The sequence below is a fragment of the Micromesistius poutassou genome (assembly GCF_964030765.1).
Source record: "Micromesistius poutassou genome assembly, chromosome: 7".
NCBI lineage: Eukaryota > Metazoa > Chordata > Actinopteri > Gadiformes > Gadidae > Micromesistius > Micromesistius poutassou.
In genome coordinates, this window is record NC_140277.1 from 15,755,763 (window position 1) to 15,778,254 (window position 22,492).

General features: G+C 48.6%; 2 protein-coding genes across 2 annotated transcripts; one reads left to right on the plus strand and one right to left on the minus strand.

Moving 5' to 3' along the window:
* Positions 1–104: 104 nt before the first annotated feature.
* Positions 105–9,384, minus strand: dis3 (DIS3 exosome endoribonuclease and 3'-5' exoribonuclease). The gene is made up of 21 exons (XM_084470328.1): positions 9,072–9,384; positions 8,758–8,915; positions 8,280–8,470; positions 8,024–8,097; positions 7,702–7,869; positions 7,062–7,229; positions 6,736–6,849; positions 6,398–6,535; positions 6,017–6,163; positions 5,728–5,844; positions 5,508–5,609; positions 5,088–5,152; positions 4,874–4,958; positions 4,532–4,659; positions 4,063–4,149; positions 3,418–3,574; positions 2,522–2,736; positions 1,944–2,112; positions 1,059–1,217; positions 813–935; positions 105–725 (listed from the first exon to the last, which is right to left on the minus strand). Exons 1-21 carry the CDS (start codon positions 9,288–9,290, stop codon positions 657–659), a joined length of 2,853 nt encoding a protein of 950 aa, XP_084326454.1. The 5' UTR covers positions 9,291–9,384; the 3' UTR covers positions 105–656.
* Positions 9,385–10,199: 815 nt separating this feature from the next.
* pibf1 (progesterone immunomodulatory binding factor 1) lies at positions 10,200–22,483 on the plus strand (the record flags this gene model as incomplete). The annotated part of the gene is made up of 13 exons (XM_084470228.1): positions 10,200–10,463; positions 10,740–10,840; positions 11,200–11,398; positions 11,618–11,737; positions 12,222–12,355; positions 13,409–13,517; positions 13,827–13,946; positions 14,111–14,172; positions 14,836–14,961; positions 15,946–16,044; positions 20,436–20,601; positions 21,186–21,375; positions 22,398–22,483. The coding sequence occupies exons 1-13, from the start codon at positions 10,203–10,205 to the stop codon at positions 22,481–22,483; spliced, it is 1,773 nt and encodes a 590-aa protein (XP_084326354.1). The 5' UTR covers positions 10,200–10,202.
* Positions 22,484–22,492: the final 9 nt, after the last annotated feature.

Here is a 22,492-nt window from a genome sequence, read left to right on the forward strand (position 1 = left end):
ATATCTGTAATATATTCAGTGTGTGCGTGATTGTTTTACTCAACCCAGAATAAGGGGAAAATATTTCCAAAAATACTTGACTCCACTTTGTAAACAACTATAAATGTCTTTATTTCTTAGCAAACAATTGTTATGGTTGATTTGTGACAATAAAAAGGAGGACCCCTTTTAACTCAATTCAATCAATAAACATGTAAGGACTTAATCTGGATATAGATGCATGTTCGTCCAGTCGAGTAGAATAAAAAAAACATGAATGTAATTCTTCCTTTAGGTAGCTACCGTAGTGACTGATATCCATTGTTCTTGCTTCGTGTAGATCACCTTGTGCTGGCTGGGTATAGGCTATATATTAGATGCTTTTTGGCTTGTGAAATAACAAAATGTCGATGCAAATAAAAGCATCTTTATTTATTAACATTTGTTTTCAGAACTGATTAAATCAAATATTCAGAAAGTAACGATTTCTGTTGTAAACAGGAAATTTAAGAAAAGACAAGCAAGGTCTAAAAAAAAAAGGTAACACTAAAAAGGTCTTCCAGCTTAAACCAGCCCTCAAGGACTCTGGTCCTTTCCTTTAAGGACAACTTGCCCTGTAGAGGGATGGAATTGGCTCCTACAGTTACATTGGGGTTTATTGACGGTTGGTGAGCCATTCAGAGGTCCAGTTTGGGCTTCTTGGCCAGTGGTGCAACCTCGGGGACTGGAACACTAACACCTGGAATCTGAAAGCAAAACAGGATGGGCTTTTATACGCGTCTGCTGCGAACAAAGAAAGTGGACTGGGTAGTACTAAACTAACTAACGCTTACCTCCGGCTCTACAAGAGACATGCGGATCTTCTGGTGCTGAATATTTGAGTCATCCAAACTGATGGTCACCTTCACCTTGTCGAATATTTTAAAGGTGTGCTGCTCCACCATCAAAGACGGTCCCTGTAGAGACGAGTGATGCACAGTGGAGATTAGTGGCGGATTTCAGAGCAGCGCTTTCACTCTTTTTTTTTTTTGTTCCACCTCCATTGAGGCATTGACTGTATAGCTGGGAGAAGCGTTTACCTCTTCATCAAAGACCAGTTTGGGGCCGGTCTTGTCCTTGTTGTCAAAGAAGACCGTTCCCTCCAGACCAAACTTTGGGATCAGCACTATGATGGCGTTCTTTCTGACGAACAGGATGAAGCCCTCCTCATTGAGGATCCCTCTGCTCTTGAAGAACAACTAGGAGGGGACACATGCAATTGTGAGCACGGCATGCCAGAGTGGTTGGCGATCTGCAGAGGTGTCGTCATAGGAAATAACCTTGAATCGATACATCTGTCAATATCAAAATAATATCAAAATAATATGCATTTTGAGCAAGAGAGCGAGAGATAGAGAGAGCACACACTGGTTACAGGGCATTGCTCTGTGTGTGCATAAGTACAGTAAACTGTTTTTCTCTAGTCTGGTACTTTATCATGTCAATAAATGTCAAATGACAGCAGTTGAGAAGTATTCTGCCTCTACTCACTACTAACTAATACTAAGTGTTTCAAGAGTGCATACAAATACAGATTTTTTAATAAAAATATTCTGGGCGAGGCTCAAAATCCTAGAATCCTAGAATCTACATCTGATTGACATCTGATACAGCTCTACTAAAAAAATAAATAAACATACAGCAAAAGGATGATGGGAAAGTGAAACGTTAAAAAGGCATTCGCACGTTTCATATTTCAAACAGGCAGGGTGATTTCAACGATTTCTCTGGAAAAAAAAGCTTATTTCTCACCACAATGTTTCCCACAATCAATACATTGATCCGAGGCACAGACACAATGAATAATTAATTCACAGGGCCCCCCTGTTTTGTGGCCACAGCTGTTTCGGGTGGTTGTGTGCATGTCGCGGAAGTGATTTGTCATCAGTGCACGGGGGGATTATTCACGTCATGTGCCCGCTCACCTGGGTGTGGAAGGCCACGGACGCCCTCTGTGCGTACTGAGACATCTTGTGTCTGTAGTTGAGGTTGTTGCAGAGGGCCGACTGCTTGTGTTTGTCCGTCAGGTCGGGGTAGGTGCAGTCCGCACCGATGGACACGGCCAGCAGGCGATGCACCATGATGTCCGAGTATCTGCAGAACGAAGGACAGGATTAGGCTGGGTCGAACTAAATCCTTTGGGGTCATACGTTACATTACATTAAGGGTGTCATAGGTTGGATGAAGAGGGCGAGAGAACGAGTGAATGAGGAAAAAATCTGCAATGCTAATTCCTTTGACTTTTACTTTGAATTTCAAAACCTGCTGATGAAAGTGAAATGAAATCCCTTTTTTTTTTTTTTTCTTCCGCTTAGCCTTTGGACAAGGTTCCCAAATAATACAACGAACCATTGGTTGCTGATCAGGTCAAACGGATAAGACTCCATAAGAAGGCATCAAACACCACTGATTAAAATAGCTACAAAACCTGCACGCGACGTGCGATAAGATTCATTATCGCACGCATAACATTGCGTCCCCATGTTTGCGCGTGACGCCCCACCTCCGGATGGGCGACGTGAAGTGCGTGTAGATGGGCGAGCCCAGGCCGTAGTGGTGGAAGTCGCTGTCCATGCCGGAGCAGAAGTACACGGCCTGCATCATGCAGCGCGTGGCCAGGATGCGGAGCAGCGTGTTGAAGTAGGGGAAGCCGTCCACCTTGGCCACGTCCAGAGAGTCCGCCAGGGCCTTGGCCGAGTCCGTGTGGATGGCTAGACCCTGCGGCCGAAACAGAAAGCAGGGGGGGACACCCACGTTAACGCCCCACGAGGCTGACGAGAACGGACGCCGACGTACAGAGGACGAGATTCTTTATTGGTACGAATGGATTTTCCCGTCACATCGTCTCACAAGGCTGGAATCCCAAACTAGACATTTATTAGTGTGGGACACGCTCTTTGTTGTTGTATTGTCGACAAAGCAGAATATTTTCATGGATTCTTTTTGTTGGGCGAATCATCCTTTCGCCGCTGTCGTCTAGGGGCTTGAAATACATTGTTATTAGACTTGCCTACATCATCAATTCACTACCAGGAAACTGTAGAGGCTTTATCGATCCACCTAAAAGTTAGAAGAATCTTTTTAGAATGAAGGGGACATACGACAGACTGTCATTTCTATTCATCCTTTAGCAGCAACATTTGTTCCCCCTCAATAACATTGATATATATATATGTTAAGTGGCAGATGCAGTAGTTGAATCACAAGTACAACACGTAGCATTTGAACATCATCTCCTCAGTAGAGGTCAATGTACACCAATGGATCCTTCTCGCAGTGAGCGAAGTTCAGATTACGTTAGCTGAACCGCAGGGCAAGTTCAGCAGGATCCAAACGAACTGCACTTATTAAGCAGGGCTGCCGAGGTCAGAGGTCAGAGGTCGTGACGAACGTCCTCACCTTGGACTGGGCCGCTTTGTAGAGGATGTCGTAGTTGGAGGGGGGCGGCGCCGGGTGCTTCCTGAGCAGGGCGCACTCCGAGAACTCGTCGTAGATCTTCTGGGCCACCGAGATGTTGGCGAGCAACATGAACTCCTCCACCATGGAGTTGGTCTCCCTGAGCGCAGAGGGGGAAAAAACAACATCATCTTCATCGTCTTGTGTTTCGGGCGTCAGCTGCCTTCACAGGGCGGTAGTAGCTCAGGTGGAGCAGGGTCGGCTGGTGACCGCAAGGTTGCTGGTTCGATTCCCCCGGCTCCTCCTAGCTGAGTGTTGTGGTGTCCCTGAGTGAGACGCCCTCACCCTGACTGCTCCTGATGAGCTGGCTGTCGCCCTGCATGGTTTGACTCCGCCGTCGGTGTGTGAATGTGTGCATGAATGTGTGGATGTCAGTCAACACTGTAAAGCACTTTGGATTAAAGTGCTGTATAAATGAGGACCGTTTACATTCGCAACAGACAGGGTGAATGCTTTCATTTGTTTTTTCTGTGATAATCAAGCAGGTCACATTTGGAAATAGACAAAAAAAAAAGAGAATCATTTTCCACAACGGTAACAGTACGCAATTGTTTCAATGGGATAAAGACGCTGGTTCGTTTCACTTACATCAACTCCTTGGTCTGGAGGTCAATGGGGTCATGGGTTTCACTGTCTATGTGGAAACGCACCTCAAGCGAGGACAGCGTCAACGCGCTGCAAATCAAGAAAAGCACCAATCAACAACGTGAGTCACATGACAGAAGACCACATCTAGGAGTTACTCTGGGAAGAGTACATCCATACTGATTATCAGCAGATGTTATTCACATTGTGACCAGAACAGGCTTCTTTTTTTGTAATAATTATTTGACAGAAGTTAATTGAAAAGGCTCAAGGTCCTGAATATCCCTACCTTCAAAAAAAAAACAATACAATTGTTTGTTTCAGCAAATGCTTATGAAAATAATTTACACATTTTAAAAAATCTGATCCATCCATAAAGGAAAATGCAATGCTAAACCAATGCTCTGCTTTGTGGTGACGGGGGGGAAACAGTTGGCGGTGGGTTATTTGTCGCAGGGCAGCATCTGCTCACCCCTTCTCGATCCGCCGCCTCTTGAGGATCTTGGCGAGTTTGTTGAGCCCCCGCAGGCTGTTGGTGATGTCATCGTTCATGGTGGTGTCATCGATCCTCAGCTGGGCCTCGGCGTAGGTCAGAGACGCCTGCGCCAAGTCACACGGCCCCCGCGGACAACGCCAAAGAGAGGGGAGAGAATTGAGACGAGGTCGAATTGTTCGTTACGCAAACGCCAAGACGAGAGGCCGTAAAGTCTGTTAATAGGAGGCCTGTATCTTGTTTAAGTGGTAAAGGATCTGTTGCCAGGCTTTAGGGTTTTTTTTAAAAGGTGATTAAAAGGGGGGGGGTGTCGCTCTCTACCTTTGAGTTAATGACACTTTTTGTGAATCTGGTCTTTACGATGTCTGCCTTGTCGTCCATCTCCCAGATACAGGAGAAAGCAAGCCTGGGGAGGAGAAGGGGGGGAGGAGGAGGAGTCGATAACAAATGACGGATGTTTCTCACATTGTTGCATTGTGAAAGAAATGACGAGAAATTCGTGGTGCCAGTGAATTTCTGTTTTGCGAGGTCTCACCTCTCCACGTTGGAGCGCAGTGAACAGAGGTTGGAGCTGAGCAGTTCTGGCACCATGTCTATCCTCTGAAAAAGCAACCGCAAAACATGAACACATGAATATAATCACTATTTACGCCATTCAAGTATCATCCTTTAAAACGCAATTAAGGGTGTGTTAGCCTTCATATGAATCAAACACACATCTAGTAGAGCCAGGTCAATTTGAACCATTGCAAATCAATATATATATATATATATATATATATATATATATATCGAAATCTGCCATTGCAACGTCACCTGCTGCCATTTTCAAAAACGTTACGCCCACCACAACCAAATAGCTGGATTTCTAAGAAATTCTGGAAAACTGTGAGGAATCAACATGAAGACTTGGGTCCCCCCTAACGATTGCACCCCGAAAAGCGTCTCTCCTCACCCGGCCACACAGGTACACCGTGGTGCCACGGTTGGCCGCCTCCAGGTCTAGAGCGTTTCCTGGTCTGATGAAGTGACTGACGTCTGCAATGTGGACGCCCACCTACGGACAGCCAATAGGAAGTGGACATTTATCAAAAGCGGCTGGTTAACGTGGCCTGTTTTGAATGTGGATTTGTTCAACAACTGTGTGTGCGTGTGTGTGTGCGTGTGTGTGTTACCTCTAAGTTTCCATTCTCAAGCGTTCTGCAGTGGAGGGCGTCGTCTATATCAGTGCATCCAGGAGGATCCACGCTGCATACGGTCAGAGCCCTCAAATCCTGTCTCACGGCCATGTCCTGCGAATCAACCCCAACGTTTCATTGTTTTAAACATATGTCTATAAAGACAATACTACAATATATCACAACTTCAATCGAACCGAGAAACGCCCACATCACTTGTAGGAGTGATGAATATGTCTGCTTAGCGTTGGGGCCCGGGGTGGGGGGTGGGGGCGGCAGTGGTTACCTCTGGTGTAATGGACCACGGCATCTTTGGCAGGAAGCTGAGCACGGCCTGGGAGAAGTCCTGATGAGGCACGTCATGCTCCAGCAGCAGCACTTCTGTCTCTGTCTCCTTGTCCCCCGCCGCACCCAGACTGCGCACAAAGTGACCCTGGTGGGCGGGGCGGCGGGAGGATGTGGCGGGGGGGAAAAGGGGGAGGATGTGAGAGAGGGGAGGGGAGTCCTCTAGATTCATTCACTAAAAGGGATGTTTCCTTTTTGGATCTGATTATCATTTAAATCGAGGTTAAATGGGTTATTCTAATTGTATTCGTATGTCATTAAGAAAGCGCATCAAGAGATGTGTTTGGTATTCACACGTTATGATAGTGATGTAGTGACTCACATGTGGGTATCTGGAGTGCCGCGGCCAGCTGTCGATAGCCACCATGATCCTCTGGCTGGCCAGAGCGGCGGCCTGGCGCGTCTCGATGCGGATGCGGGGAACGCGGCGGTCGGCGGGCGTGAACAGGTGTCGGGTGGACTGCACACGGAGGAGGACGGATCAATATCGACGGCACTACCTTTTTAATCACCTCCGCTTAAAAAGGGTTTTGCTCTCGAGCTACGTAGAGACACATCTGGCTGGGCCTTGAATTCAGAAGTACATCAGAGGGAATACAAATCCCTTCATATGTAAATAATAACATTTGTATAAAGTAATGCCAAGTCCAGTGTCCTCACCTCTTTGATAAGGGAGCTACTGAGCATGCCACAAAACGGCCTCCAGTTTCTTTTGATGACCCCCACCACTTTTCCTGTAGGCTTCCGGGCGGCATCATCCGCTATGATCTTCAGCTGGTCAAGGAGCGAACGAGAAAAAGATTTAATCAGTCGATGCAGAGACGATCTGGCACCTCCATTCTGACGTAAATCCCATATCTGTTCTCTTAACAGACAAAAACACTGTAATTGTAAATGACATAAGAACATGCATCTTAGCCAGGCAGTTAATAACTCAGCCCCACTCATCCTACTACTACAGGATAATACATAATAACTCCTCTCACGGCCTTCATTTTCTCCTCTTCTTCGGTATCGTCTTCGTCCTTCGCCTCCCTCTCGTCAAGCAAGACCACCGAGGAGGGCGCCACCCACTGGTCCCGAGGCAACAGCTGGACGGCGACCACGTCCTGGTGTATGGCCCTGTTCAGGTGATGGAGGCCCTGCAGAATAACCTGGGAGTAGAGAGGAGGAGTAGAATTCGAGTAGAAGTTACACATTGCATAGGTGACGGTAAAGGGTACATTTGAATCCTTTGGTTGCATAGTACACCTCGCTCTCGCCATCTGCATCGTTAACAGAGAGTTGATCCATTTGGGCACGTGCACTGATGAGCCTATATCTGAAAGTGCATTATTATGATCTATCCATCCATAGTTCCATAAACGGTGCCGTATGCACTTATTCAGCACTTCTTTCCAAAAATCCATTTGAAACCATGTTAAGAACGAGGCATACGATCAATACAGCGCAACTACAAATTCCAGATGACTGTATAGCTGCAAGAACACACACACACACAGCCCGGTCCTTCTCCATCACGGCGTTGTCTCTCGCCTCACGCAGGTTCCTAGAGTGAGCGTGCGCACGCACGCACGCGCACACGCACACGCACACACACACACACACACACACACACACACACACCTCTGTGGTGTCCTCTCCCTCTCCCTGGACGAACACGGTGGCCTCCAGGTAGTTGTCCCTGCTGGCCCTGAAGGTGCCCTGGAGGAAGGTGCCACTCTTGATGCCCGCTTGGATCCTGGACAGAAGGAGGTGCTCGGGGAACAGCACCTTGCTGCTGCTGATGTCCTTCTGAACAGAGGGAGGAGCGGGGGGGGTGCAGGGCGGCAGGGAGGCAAGAGGTTTGGGGGGGTAGAAGAAGAAACAGATGCGAATGCTGTTAGATGTCGCTTTTAAAACCCCATCTACGTATTGCACAAAAAACCCCGCTGCGTCCAGTGTTTACCGTCTCGTCATTGGTCAAAGCCAGGCGGTCCACCAGCTCCGGGTTGGCGAGCAGGCTCTTGATGTAATCCTCGCCTGGTGAAGAGATGAATCGTTTTAATGGGAAAGGACGACAACCAATCCAAGGGTGTAAACAGAGATCTAATCAAATCAGGGCACTTTCCTCAGAAAATGATACTAGTTATTCTCTACTCTCGTATTCTAGAATTGAATCATGCGACTGGAGCGTAGCCGCGTCCGCGTGTAAAGGGCTTTACATTTGTACACCAGCAGGCCGCTCTCCTCCGCCTTCTCCTTGTTGCCCTGGTCGTTGGTGATGAGAAGCACCTTCAGGCCGTCCGACCCGGCCGTGTCCAGGTGGCGGCTGTACCATTTGACTGCCACGCGGATGGCGCGGTCATTGCGATCGTTGGCGCTCTCGCCCGGCTCCCGCTCGATGAACGTGTCTCTGAACAATCATGAGTCCGGTAGATACACGTTTGTATTAAGAATAGTACGTTTTAGGGGTAGTAGTGCCCATGAGATAATTTAATGATAATAGAAAATACAACAACAACAAAAAAAGTCAATAATGATCGATCGGCAAAGAGCCCAAACAATCCTGACTAAATGCAATGTAATCTGTATAGTATTATAGTCTGCGTAGTTTACAGCTTTGGGGAATTTATGGTAATCTCATTTTGATGGAATTGGGTTGTTGAGATTAATGTTTTATATTGAATTACAACTGTTTACCTGTGATGCTCGTTGGTAAACGTATAAAAGTGTTTTTCCTTTTCATGGATGATATCCTTAAGGCGTTTGTAGACCGGTGCGCTCCGGTGGCGCACCTCCTGTAGCACCGTTTGTAGGATAATGACATTACGGATCAGGGGATCTTCCAACACATCGATCTGTTAAGGGAGACAAACAATAAGGCTCGGTCTTTGACTACTACTACTAACACTAGCTTGTTTAATGTGTCTTGAGGGTCATTTTGGATTGCGTGAACCATTTCGAACCAATATAGTAACACTGCCATGAACACATTGTCATTATCACAACAATACCTGATGCAGCACCACATTGGTGTCAGGGACTAGATAATGTGGGGAGCTGCACAGGTCGCTCTCAATGCAGGGATCCCTCTGCAGCACCGTGGACTCTTGTTTGCACTCTGTGCAGACCTCGCTTCCGCACCAGATGTCGTCTCTTAAATAGTGTTCACGCACTATTTTCATCACCCCCCCTGACCGGGTTTTCTTAACGAACGTTTTAGATTTCAACATGTTTGAGTTTAGGCATACAATGCGACAGTTCCGTTTAGTTTCCCTTATACGACAGTAGACAGAAGACTGGCCATCAACCACAGCCAGCGACTCATGTGCGGCACCCGACACATGACGGCGGAGCAGGAGGACGTTTCGCGGAGTTCATGAGAGACCAACAACCTGTAAAATTAATCTGACCTAACACGCAGAACTTCTTCCGTTTAATACAACATATCATATCGCTGAGCGTACAGCTTATCAAAATGCAACCAATGCGAACACAGTCAGATTGCCTGATTCTTTTACAGTCTTGTATCTCGGTATTTAAAACTCTGCACATGCTTTTTAGTCCAACCACTGGGCACTTCTGAATGAAAACAAAACAGAGGAAGGGCATAATACGGTGGAGGTTTCTGGGAGCACAGGGGGGGGACTCCCCCTGGAGCCCGGGAGGGGGTACTGCACCGCCGCCCCCGTCAAACAACAGCGCAGCGGTTGCACTACACGGGCATTCCCGTATGGGGGCGCACTCCCGAGCCACTCGTTGTTATGAAAACTTACTCCAGTCCACACCCTCAGGTTTGAGTCCGTTGGCGGCTCCGTGGTTGGCGGTCCCTCGGACGTTTTCCAGCGGGAGGCTTTGAAAACCAAAAGCAGACCATCTGTCCCTGTCGGCTCCTACCTACGTGTAAATGGTGTAGCCTCCTCGTTAAGTCTCGGGTGTTCGGCCGCCGTCCTTACGAGCTCTGTGGGGAGGAATACGTTCGCTTTTGCTGTTGTTGCTGCTGCAGCAGCGTCCCTGCCATTGTGCAGCGAATATTAACAACAATGCGATATCCTTGAGTTACTTTAATTTAAATCCCGATTCTCGCACTACTCCCCCGACTCGCTTGCAGTCTGTATCAGTCTGTATCACGTCACCCCCCAAACATGCCTCCCAAGAAACAGCAGAGGAAGCCGACGGCGAACATCTCCAGCTCCCTCGACCTGGAGTCGGAGGACATCAGCCTGGAGACCACGGTGCCCACCGAGGACATCTCCTCGTCCGACGAGCAGAGGAACGGCTCGCAGAAGGTCACCCGCCAGCTGATCGAGAGGAAAGAGCTGCTCCACAGCATACAGCTGCTCAAGATCGAGTTGTCCCAGAAGAATCTCGTCATAGACAACATGAAGGTCGACCATCTGACCAGGGTAAGACACATTTGATTTGATTTGATTTATTAGGATTCCCCATTAGCAACACATCGGAGTGAGGGCTAGTCTTCCTGGGGTCCGAAACATAAAATATAGACAACAGACAATAACTTTGACATTATGTCAAACAAATCTGACACACATCTGAAAGTCTTCACTTCACAGACAGACTCAAACCCGGGTCCAGCGTAACGGGAGGAAACGGCACACACATCGAATCTGATCCATTGAGGAAAAGGAGGTTAAATAAAGTTGTCTCCTTCCTCGTTTCAGATTGAGGAGTCGGAGGAAAGACTCAACGATGCACTCCACCAGAAACAGGTCTTGGCCCTGCGATTGGACAGCCAGCTCAAACTAGCCCAGGAAGAAAACCGGTAAGGGATTTCGTGCTCGAAGATGTGCTTGATACATGTTGGTCCATCAATGTTGGACGATCGATTTAGATACTTTCTAAGACTTTCTGGTCTTGCGCAATTATTGACCTATCAGAAGTTTGCATATTGATATGAATATGATATATTTTCGTGTGCTTTAAAAAACCAAAACAAAGCCTCTATGATCAATTATAGTTATTATTTATCCTTGGTTGATCATATTACACTGTGCACACATATCCTGTTCTTCAGCCTATGGGATGCTTGTACCACCACTGTACCTCCAGTGGATCTCTGCAATAGGCGGTCAGTGCGTGACTCTTTGGTGCCCCTTTCTGCTCCGCGTGCTCTCTCCTCAGGAAACAGCAGTCCCTGCGTAAGCAGGAGATGGACGGCATACTGCAGAGGCAGCAGCAGCTGGAGGAGACCAACCGCCAGCTGTGTGACCGGGCGGGCCAGCTGCGGAGGTCCCTGAGGGAGCTGGACATCTCCCAGGCCAAGTACCTGGAGCTGCAGGCCCAGCCCGACGACAAGCTGTCCATCCCAGAATACGTGGCGGTGAGTGCCACGTTCTGGTACTGATGGCGGATCTGCAATTTCTAATTGATGGCGACCCTTGAAACACACCAAGCATTCAGCTATAGAGAGAAAGAAAGAAAGGCAATAGTCACAGTCTGAATTCTGTATGTATGTTTTAAAGGGGATATGCATAAAAGAGCATCAGTGTGGAAAGGGAATGTATTTGTGTGTGTGTGTGTGTGTGTGTGTTTCTACCAGATGCGGTTCTATGAGGCGGTGACCCCTCTGAGGGGCCAGCTCACAGACCTCCAGCTCAGGACCGGCGGCCTGACGGAGGAGCTGGACACGCACAGGAACCAGAGCAAGACTCTCATGGAGGTGCTGTGTGTGTGTGTGTGTGTGTGTGTGTGTGTGTGTGTGTGTGTGTGTGTGTGTGTGTGTGTGTGTGTGTGTGTGTGTGTGTGTGTGTGTGTGTGTGTGTGTGTGTGTGTGTGTGTGTGTGTTGAGTGTATGTGTAGCCTTGGAACCGTTGGCAATAATATGTCACAAGCAAGCATTGTGTTTTCATTGTAAACATTTCTTTACTAAACTATATTCGTAAGCTATTAAGATAGCCAGTTATTATTATTATTATTATTATTATTTTCCATTCATTGTGATGTCAACGTGTCCCGACGTCATCGAAAGTGGGTTTCATATAAATGCAGCTGCATGGGATGGAAATATGATGCTTTTTCATATTAAAGGGGGTCGTGGTAGTTCAGTGCATTCCTAGTATATGCCATGCTTCTCTGACAAGGAAGACATACATTAAGTGTGTGTGTGTGTGTGTGTGTGTGTGCGTGTGCGTGTTTGGATACAGAGCTATGACGAGGAGCGGAGGTTGCGTACGGAGCTCGAAGTGCGTTGTCAGAGACTGACCCTGGATCTGGCCGACACCAAACAGAACATCCAGGAAGGAGACTACCGTCGAGAGAACTACCCCAACCTCAAACGGTGTGTGTGTGTGTGTGTGTGTGTGTGTGTGTGTGTGTGTGTGTGTGTGTGTGTGTGTGTGTGTGTGTGTGTGTGTGTGTGTGTGTGTGTGTGTGTGTGTGTGTGTTTCTATGCGTGTGTATTTACAGTATGTGTGTCAGATGTATCACTGTTGTGACTCGTGGCCCTACCTGGGGTGGCGTGGTGAACCAGGGCACAGATTCCTTTTCAAACATAATGTTTTTTTTGTTGTTGTTTTTTAAACCAGTGCTGCTGTTTGACTAATGCTTTTCTCTTAAAATGTTTGATTTCTGAGGGTCTGGTCAATGAGGAATCATTTCCAAAGTAGGGCCACTCTGCATTCTCACTATTACTTAGTGTTGTTTGTGAATAGTGACCAGTGGCACATGTGGAGTTTTATATATATTCGTAAACATTTTTATGTGGGCTTTTCTGTGCCTTCATGGACTGGACAGTCGGGACAGATAGAGACAAGAGGGAATGACATGTGGCCTTATTATTGCCACTGTAGTTAGTGTGCATTAACGGGTTGAGTCCCACATTTACATTTAGGGCATTTAGCAGACGCTTTTATCCAAAGCGACTTACAATAAGTACATTTGTCATAAGAAGTGAAACTATATATCGCCGTCGGTACAGTAAAGACGTTCATAGAACCAAGTGCCAAGTACTCACAATCTCCAGGCTGACCCCATTCCCCGTGTACAGCAGTGATAGCTAGCTACTGCAGATGCTACACAACTAAGTGCATGCTGCACAACATGCATGCACAACACAATTAAGTGCACGCTACACAATTAAGTACAATGAATGAATACAACCTGCATTAAGTGCGTTCATTAAGTGCCAGGACGTACAAAGAACAATAGTGCAACAGACAAATAAGGGACTGGGTGGCTATGTGGAGTCTAGGTGAACTCTGAACAGGTGGGTTTTGAGTCGTTTGCGGAAGCTGGTGAGCGACTCTGCGGTCCTGACGTCAGCAGGGAGCTCGTTCCACCCACATGTGGAGGCTGTAATGCTGCCTTTGTGCTGGGCTGTGGCGGTCTGCAGGGAGCGCGACGGCTTAGAGGTGGAGGTGAAGGAGCTGAGGAGGCGAATGGAGACTCTGGACCTGGCTCACAGCTCCCAGAGCAGGGAGAGGGACAGCCTCAGCAAGGAGGTACCTCAAGGCATACACACACACACACATATAGACACGCACAATGACTTAAACACACGCACTCACGCGCACACACACGCGCATGTACACACGCACAATGACTTAAACGCACGCACGCACACGCACACACACACACACACACAGGGGTGAGAAGGATTCTGTTGTACTTCGGCTATCATATAAAACTATTTTTAATTCCACTATTTACATCACCATCACGCCCCGACCCTCCCTCCGATTCAAACCACGTCAAGAGTATTGAAATAATAGCAGTACTGCAACCGCGCCGTTCCCGCCTCCGTCCTGCAGGTGGCAGCGTTGCAGCAGTCGGCCAGCCTGCTGCAGAAGGACAAGGACTACCTCCACAGGCAGAACATGGAGCTCAGCGTGCGCTGTGCCCACGAGGAGGACCGTCTGGAGAGGCTGCAGGTCTGCAGCGTTGACCCCCCTCCCCCCCCCCCTAGTCCCCCTCACTTTGGTCCATGACGACATGTTTTATTACGTTAACGTAACATAGATACACACGTTGTTGTTGTCGCTCTCATGCGTCCCATCCCCCTCTGAACCGCCCTGTTTCTCCACGTGGGGCTCAGGTGCAGCTTGAAGACACCAAGAGGGCCCGGGAGGAGGTGTACGAGAAATACGTGTCGTCCAGGTGAGCCGCGCAGCCCTCGGCCAGTCAATGAGTCTCACCATGTGGGGGGGGGGGAGGTCATGTCCTTAATTACACCACACCGTGCATAGTGCGAGATTTGTGGCTATTTGTTGGGGTTACAATTCTGTTTGTGCATTCTGTGTGAATAGAAGCGTAGCAGTTCCCATAGTCCCCTGTGTGCCTGGGCAGTAAATCAATAAATGATCGTATCGTGATGGACAGACGGTTCCATACTTTTCCATGTTCCATACAGTATTTGAGTGTTTTTCATTGTTGTGTCGACATTGAAGAAGAAGAACAGTGGAAGGTCGTATTAAGTGTTGAACAGTAAGTGTTTAAATCCAGCATGGTAATTCCTAAAGTCTATTTAGGTCATTACAATTATCAATAGTTTGATCGATATCGATCAATATGAGTTATATAATATGAGATAAGTTATATCGTGATATGTCTTTCAGCCATGTCGACCAGGCCTAGTCCCCCCGCCTCCATTATAAACGCATTAAGAGACTGAACATAAAACAACAACAACAACAACAGAACAAAGCGCTTTTCTGGTGTGAGGTCCGTGTACAGGCAGGGTGGGTCTGTCCTTCACAACGTCTCATCCGGTACCTTGTTCATTATTTCCCCGTGACTCTGACTTTGATTTCCCCCGTCCAGAGACCAGTACAAGAGCGAATACGAGGCCAAGCTGAGGGAGGAGCTGGAGAGCATCAGGCTGAAGACGGGCCAGGAGATAGACCACCTGCAGAGGGCCTCCAGGGAGATGTACGAGAGGGAGAACAGGTACAGGGGATAGACCACCTGCGCCACCGCGCCGGCCGGGCTCTGCGTGTTTGACACTGGGGGGGGGACTCTGCGCCGCTGCGCCGCGTCCAACAAGAACATTCTCTTTGGATTTGTCCGGGCTGTTTTAACATTCAGTCATTGGGGTGAACTTCACACGCTCCTGGAATACCTCGGAGTCCACTCGTTCAATATTCAGGCCGTGCGATGTGAAATCTAACAGATGCATTACCAGAAAAACACTGTTCAATGCTTTGGGAACCTATGAACTTTGATATTCTTTTTCAGTGATTTGTCATTTCTGTTATTTTAAAAGTAATGGCTGTACATTTCATTGAGTGCTGCACAACATCGTTTTGTCCAAAAATGTATTGAAACTATTAATATTGATTTGGCAATGCTTCCCCATATATGACAGGCTACACATGCACGTCTGTATTTAAAGAGCCAACGCCTGGCGGTATTGCTAGGCCCACCCCCTTCCCAGACACTGCCGCGGTTGTATTGTACAACCGATGATTCAGCTCACTTTACTGGATGTCTCATGAGATACAAGATATATCTCGTCTTATCACAATACAATACGATACAATACAATTCCCCCCACAGCTAAATCCATTTCTAAGCGATGTGAATATAATATACTGTTTATCTTTCTTTATGCCAAGGCTGACGTTCATATTTTCTAACTTAAATTATGCATTCAACTTGGAAGTTTTTGTTGCGGTCTTGTTTCTGAGCCAATGGAAGACAAAAGATGATGATTTTCATCATGTCCAAGACTCAAATCACAAATTACACGCTGTTGGTTAATGCCTCGGACAGCAGCAATTTACATTGGCTGTCACTCAGTTCACTCCAAATAATAGAGATTTGCATTGCTGTAAATAGAGCGGCAGCACATAATCATAATAATAAGGATGTTGACATCAAACGTGCGTGTGCGTGCGTGCGTGTGTGTGCGTGTGTGCTCCCTCGCTCTAGGAACCTGCGTGAGGCGAGAGACAACGCCGTGATGGAGAAGGACCGGGCGGTGGGCGCAGAGAGAGATGCCCAGTCCAGATACGACCAACTGCTGGAACAGTGAGTGCCACTGTTCGATGCCCTCACGGCAGCTCTCCGCTCTCCGCGCGGGGGGCTGCCCTGTGTGATATTTACTGACAGTCCCACTGTCACAGTTCAGTCGTTATTTTTTTTCTTCAGGATGAGCATTTACATTTTTGTTAAAAGATGCTCCGTTAGCTCATACCCTATAAGACACGATTCTCCATTACGCCTTCGGACATTGTTACAAGATATTAGAAATGTCTTTGCTCTTTCCCCGACCCCCGCTGCGTTCATCAACTTTTACGACCGTGGATAATAACCACAGGATGCAAATTGGATTTGTTTGTCCTACGATAAACACTTATAATAATCATAATAATAATAATAATAATAATAATAATAATTATGGGGTTAATGCACTGTAGGTGTGAATGCACCTTAAGCTTTGTGCAGGCCGGTTCCTGCCGATCTGGTTCTCTGACAGGCGTAGGGGCTGCACACAAGACACAAGACACAGGACAGCGCCAGTCACACCAGAAATACTTGAGCAACGCAACGTCTGGGGGCCAAACAAACTCCACGAGTCCCCCCCCCTCCCCCCATCTCTCCTCCCGACATTAAAAACAGGAACCAAGACATTTACTAAAAACGATACGACGTACAAATCAAAAAGAGAACCAGTGCAATTTACTTTTTCTTTTTCTTTTTTTTTTATAGCGAAGCTGTTCATATGACTCATATCTCTGTCGTCATCAGTGCAACAGTTGAGGGGAGAGTGCCAGGAGGGGGGGAGGTGTGTGTGTGTGTGTGTGTGTGTGTGTGTGTGTGTGTGTGTGTGTGTGTGTGTGTGTGTGTGTGTGTGTGTGTGTGTGTGTGTGTGTGTGTGTGTGTGTGTGTGTGTGTGTGTGTGTTGGGGGGAGGGAGGGAGGGGTATCCTCTTCGGGGCAAGCTGGGGCAACTGTTTAATCTGTCGACGTCCCCCCCGCCCCGCCCCCGCCCGCCCCCCCTCCAGCATTAAGTGTTGAAAGACGACGAAGGTGAAGCGCATTATGATTAAGATCCAATTTGGAATATAAAAGAGGCAAAGCTTACAAGGAACGGAGCGTGTTATTCAAACAGCCACCATGGGAACCACGAGGGGAAGTGAGGTGACACGCAGACGCTATCGTGAGACAGATGCCGGCCCTATTGGGAAGGTCAATAGGTAGAAGTTCCAATCGCTCAGAAATGACATGAGTCGGTTTTTCTTCTCGCCATGGCAGCGAATTGTTCTGTTTTGTTGTGATCTGACGTGCGTGCCTGTGTGTGTGTGTGTGTGTGTGTGCTTGTGCTGACGCATGTGTACGTGAGTGTGAGTAAGTCAAATCCTGTCATTTGTCGGGGAGGCGGGGGGGGGGGGGGGGCGGGGGGTGTGGTTGGGAACTGAAACCGCGTGTGATTTACCTTCCCTTACCACAAATCATGAGCGATGTTCTGTTATGTTGGAGCAGGTCAGTGTCAGGCCACGAGGTGATGTGTCTGTGAGTTACCAACATGACCGTGCTCTCCAAAGGAAAGTCCACCCAGTCCTTCACATTCTAGCGGTTGAGTCATTCTCATCGATGGTAATAGCACACGCATTAGGATTTCACTAATTAAGATTTCACGCATTCGTTCTGTTTCTTGTCTATGATTGCGATATAAGGCAAAAAAAAAAAGTATTTTTTTCTCTTGTAGTTATTTTTGTAAATAGTTTTTTGTCTTAACAAGAACAAATAAAGTATCTGTTAATTTCATTTGATGGTGTTTCCTGTACCCACACCCTGCCTTGCCTGTCTATAAAAAAAAAGTAAGACTTTTATTGTAAAAAAAGTAACACTTTTATTATGCCGCCTCCTTTATAGGCCTGTCGCAATCGAGCTCGTCCGCTTATATAGGAAAATGTTTATCTATTTTTATTAGTGTTTTATACATTTTAGGACTGTTTTGGTTATGCACATTGCATAACTAGAAACACACACACACACACACACACACAATCGATACGGCCAGCTCCAAACAGCAGCAGCAGCACTATGCCCTGCATGTACACTGACACTGCAGTAGCAACTTCAAATGCCAGTCATTTTTTAAGCTTCGTACCACCAGCTGTTGGTCATTCCTTGCGACCTTCCCCACCCCCCCCCCTCTCTCTCTCTTTCTCTGTCTCTCTCTCTAACTCTCTCTGTCTCTCTCGCTGTCTCTCTCTGTCTCTCTCTCTATCTCTCTCTGTCTCTCTCTGTCTCTCTCTCTATCTCTCGCTGTCTCTCTCTCTAACTCTCTCTCTGTCTCTCTCTGTCTCTCTCTCTAACTCTCTCTCTCTCTCTGTCTCTCTCTCTAACTCTCTCTGTCTCTCTCTCTCTCTCTGTCTCTCTCTGTCTCTCTCTCTGTCTCTCTCTGTCTCTCTCTCTAACTCTCTCTATCTCTCGCTGTCTCTCTCTCTCTCTCTGTCTCTCTCTGTCTCTCTATCTAACTCTCTAACTCTCTCTCTCTCTCTCTCTCTCTCTCTCTCTCTCTCTCTAACTCTCTCTCTCGTTCTCTGCCTGGCTCTCTCTGATGACATTCCCACTCGCTCCGAGCTCCGACCCATCGCGGGGCCTGGGACGACAGATGCCCCGGCCACAAGCCTCTAACCCCTTCACCCCGCACATGCCTCTATTTTTGGGGGGGCAAAGAATGCCCCCCCAATCGGACACGATTGATACGGCGTCAGCTAGCATTCCCAGAACGCAGGCACTGTACACAATCCCCCTTCCTCCTATTTGGGGGATGTTTGCCGAGTACATTGGCCGAGTGCGGAACGTTTGACGTAAAACGGCCGGAGAATTGATCGCCCGATATCATTTTCTTTGGGGTAAGGGGGGGGTGGGGGCGGAGTATCTCCAGGGTAAGGGACACCTAGGTGGGTGTAAATAAACGGCGTGCTCCGGGACGCACCGTACTCTGGGACGCACCGTACTCTGGGCTCTCTCGATTTGACGAAAACAACGGCGGGGGGGCGATTACGATCGATGCGATTGGACAGCGAGGGAACACACCTCCGCCTTGCCCTTTTGGGAAATTATTTGTGTTGGTTTGAGACGCTTTTAGCCGCGGCGTCCACTGACAGGGGGGGGGGGAGGGGGGGAGGCACGCCGGACACAATGCTGATCGCCCCCCACCGACATCGCGAGAGCGCTGACCCTTCCCGGCCGCCGTCGTGTGCATGATGAAATCCATAAGGGCCGGCTGCAATGGAGAGTTATTAATATTGTCCACCGAGTGACTCTCTGGCCCCCAATTACGCCAGCGGGGCGGGCAGCACGTGGCGCAAGGGCGCTCGCCTCGTGTGAACCTCAGCATGGGGCTTGTGTAAGGGAATGGAAACGGCCTTTCTCCACCTTTTTTTTTTTTTTTTATGAACACCTTCACCAGCTGCCAACTTCCCCCTCGTATAATGAAATGTAAACGTAGATTAGCCCAGGAATTTCTTGTCCGTTTTCAAGCTAAACATTTTTGCTGGACGTTGTCTTTATGCGTTCAGGAATAGAGCCTGCCCTCAACCACTGCAGTAGTGGTCCTCTGTTTTAGTCTCATTAGAAATCGGTGCTTTAGATTCTTCCCTTCTCAACCTGAGGCTGCCGTTTGAGAGCCCAACCACCTTATGGAAATGTGAAGGAAGGAGCGTGTATATTTCTCTGGATAATTGCAGAAGTATTTTTCCTTCTTGAGCGTTCAACATTCCACATTCTGTATCTTTTTTTTTTGTTTTGTGAATGGTAAAATGGACTGCATTTATATAGAGTGCCTGCATTTATATATTTTCCAAACCAGTCCAGGCTTATTCTAAGCTGAGCCCGGTGTCCTGTGATACAGAATCACCTGGGAAGTCGTCCTGGGTTCAAAAAGTACTGGGCAGGTGATTGGACGAACCGTCTGTCTATCACCACCGTCTATCACGTAGCTCCTCCATAGGAAGCTGATTGGTCCAAACCGCTTTGGTTCAGCCGTAATCAGTTTTTTCTTCCAGCTGCCTCGCAAAGTAATGCATATTACAACTGTTGAGAGAACTGCATTTCTCGGACGACAAATCTCCAACGCGTGCCAAACGAAACGAATAATCAGCCGCTGCAGGATTTATTATTTGCCAAAGAAAACATTACTTTAATGGGTAAAGGAAACGCTGAAACAAACTTTGACACAATGCTAGATGGATACTACATATTTTGATTGATCATTCATTTGAGAAACACATTTGGTGGAAACCAACCATGCACTTCGAGCACCTTCTGTCTCTCTGATTGCCAGAGATAAACGCCATGATCTCTTGCTTGTGTTGGTATCTTAATGAAGTGTGTGTGTGTGTGTGTGCGTGCGTGCGTGCGTGCGTGCGTGCGTGCGTGCGTGCGTGCGTGCGTGCGTCTGTCCAGGTACCGGCAGCTGCAGCTGGGGACGGACGGCCGCGTGGCCGAGCTGTCCAACCAGACCAAGCTGCACGCGTTCGAGGCGGAGCGGGCCCACATGGTCCAGGAGGAGACGGCCAAGGCCCTGGGCCAGTGCCAGGTGGAGTGCGAGAAGCAGCAGAAGAAGCTGGAGGTGGGGTCGCTCGCACCGATAAGAGACGGGCCGCTCGGGGGCGGGGCTTCCTGAGAGGGTATCCTGTGTGAGGTTCCTGTGGATTTAAAAAAACGAAAAAGATCGTTATTCAATTTATTTATTTTTAAGCAACAACAACAAAAATGAGGCCGTCTTGAAGGAAATGAGCTCTTTGACTGATGCGTACAGTACAATGTATTCACATCGCTACACAGTACCGATAATCTACTATTGGAACATGTGTGTGTGACGGGTCAATGATCGGTCAGTTATTCCTTCGCTCCCCTTTCGTTTCTTTTGGAATGGTCGTTTGAGTGCCATTAACTTCCCAGCACCGCGTTAAAGCAGCCGCTCTTAAAACAACATTTAAAACACCGCATTCTGGTCAGAGCGTTGACACCGCGGGACGAGATGAACGTACCCGCTGAGACAAAGGGTCACTCACCCGGGGGAGATTGGCGGGCGAAAAAGCGGAAAGTCCCCGTCTTTCTTGCATTAAAAAAAAAGGAGCTCTCTCTCTCTCTCTCTCTCTCTCTCTCTCTCTCTCTCTCTCTCTCTCTCTCTGTGTGTGTCCTCCTCCTCAGATGTTGACGCAGGAGTTCTACGGCCTCCAGACGGCGTCGGAGAAGCGCGCGGTGGAGCTGCAGGCCCAGAACGCCGAGCAGGCGGCCCGGCTGCAGACCTACGAGAGGCTGGAGCAGGAGCTGGACGCGGTCACCATGCAGGCCGCCGAGAGTAAGGACCAGGGACCCCCCCCCCCCCCGCCCGCCCGCCGCCCCTCCACCCCACCCTCCCTCACCCTGACACTCTCCCCCTCCCTCACCCTGACACTCTCCCCCCTCCACCTCACCCTCCCTCACCCTGACACTCTCCCCCCTCCACCTCACCCTCCCTCACCCTGACACTCTCCCTCCTCCACCTCACCCTCCCTCACCCTGACACTCTCCCCCTCCACCTCCCCCTCCCTCACCCTGACACTCTCCCCCTCCACCTCACCCTCCCTCACCCTGACACTCTCCCCCTCCATCTCACCCTCCCTCACCCTGACACTCTCCCCCTCCATCTCACCCTCCCTCACCCTGACACTCTCCCCCCTCCACCTCACCCTCCCTCACGCTGACACTCTCCCCCCTCCACCTCACCCTCCCTCACCCTGACACTCTCCCCCTCCACCCCACCCTCCCTCACCCTGACACTCTCCCCCCTCCACCTCACCCTCCCTCACCCTGACACTCTCCCCCTCCACCTCACCCTCCCTCACCCTGACACTCTCCCCCTCCACCTCACCCTCCCTCACCCTGACACTCTTCCCCTCCACCTCACCCTCCCTCACCCTGACACTCTCCCCCTCCACCCTGGAAGGTAAAAGAAGCTCAGCGGCTTCTTTTACCTCAGCGGCTCAGCGGCTCAGCAGACGGAAGCTGCCTCAGTGGATTTAGAGCCGTTTTGGGGTTTCTTTCACCAAACTCTAATTTGTGTCCTGATTTGATTCCAAAATGGGTCGCTGTGTTTTATGTTTATGCGGGTGGATCAAATACGTGACCGGGGGAACGCTGAAGCAGCGTTTGATCAGGGTTAGAAAACGTTTAACCGATACACATTCATATTTCACGTCTGCTTATCCCAATTCACGTGCATCGTCACTTTTGTGAATGTCGCATCGGGCGTCTTTGTTTTAAAATGCAAATAACGCTACACAACACTGCGTTGTGTGTGTGTGTGGTTGTGCCAATATTTACCAAAAAAAAAATAGGAGTCTACGATCACCATATTGTGAAACTTCTGTTCGCACATAGAAATCCCTGGTAAGAGCGTCTTCATCCAGGAATATGTTCACAACGGGCCGTGCGGGCCCTGCAGCCAGCCAGTCAGTCACCTGTGACCAGCCCGT

What these genes read in the sequence shown, in the direction of transcription:
- dis3 (XM_084470328.1), bottom strand. Translation starts at nt 9,290, where the DNA reads ATGTTGAAATCTAAAACGTTCGTTAAGAAAACCCGGTCAGGGGGGGTG. An exon ending in TTCACGTCGCCCATCCGGAG is followed by an intron (nt 2,113 to 2,521) that starts GTGGGGCGTCAC and finishes TTCGTTCTGCAG; the next exon opens with ATACTCGGACATCATGGTGC. An exon ending in TGTCTCTTGTAGAGCCGGAG is followed by an intron (nt 726 to 812) that starts GTAAGCGTTAGT and finishes TTTTGCTTTCAG; the next exon opens with ATTCCAGGTGTTAGTGTTCC.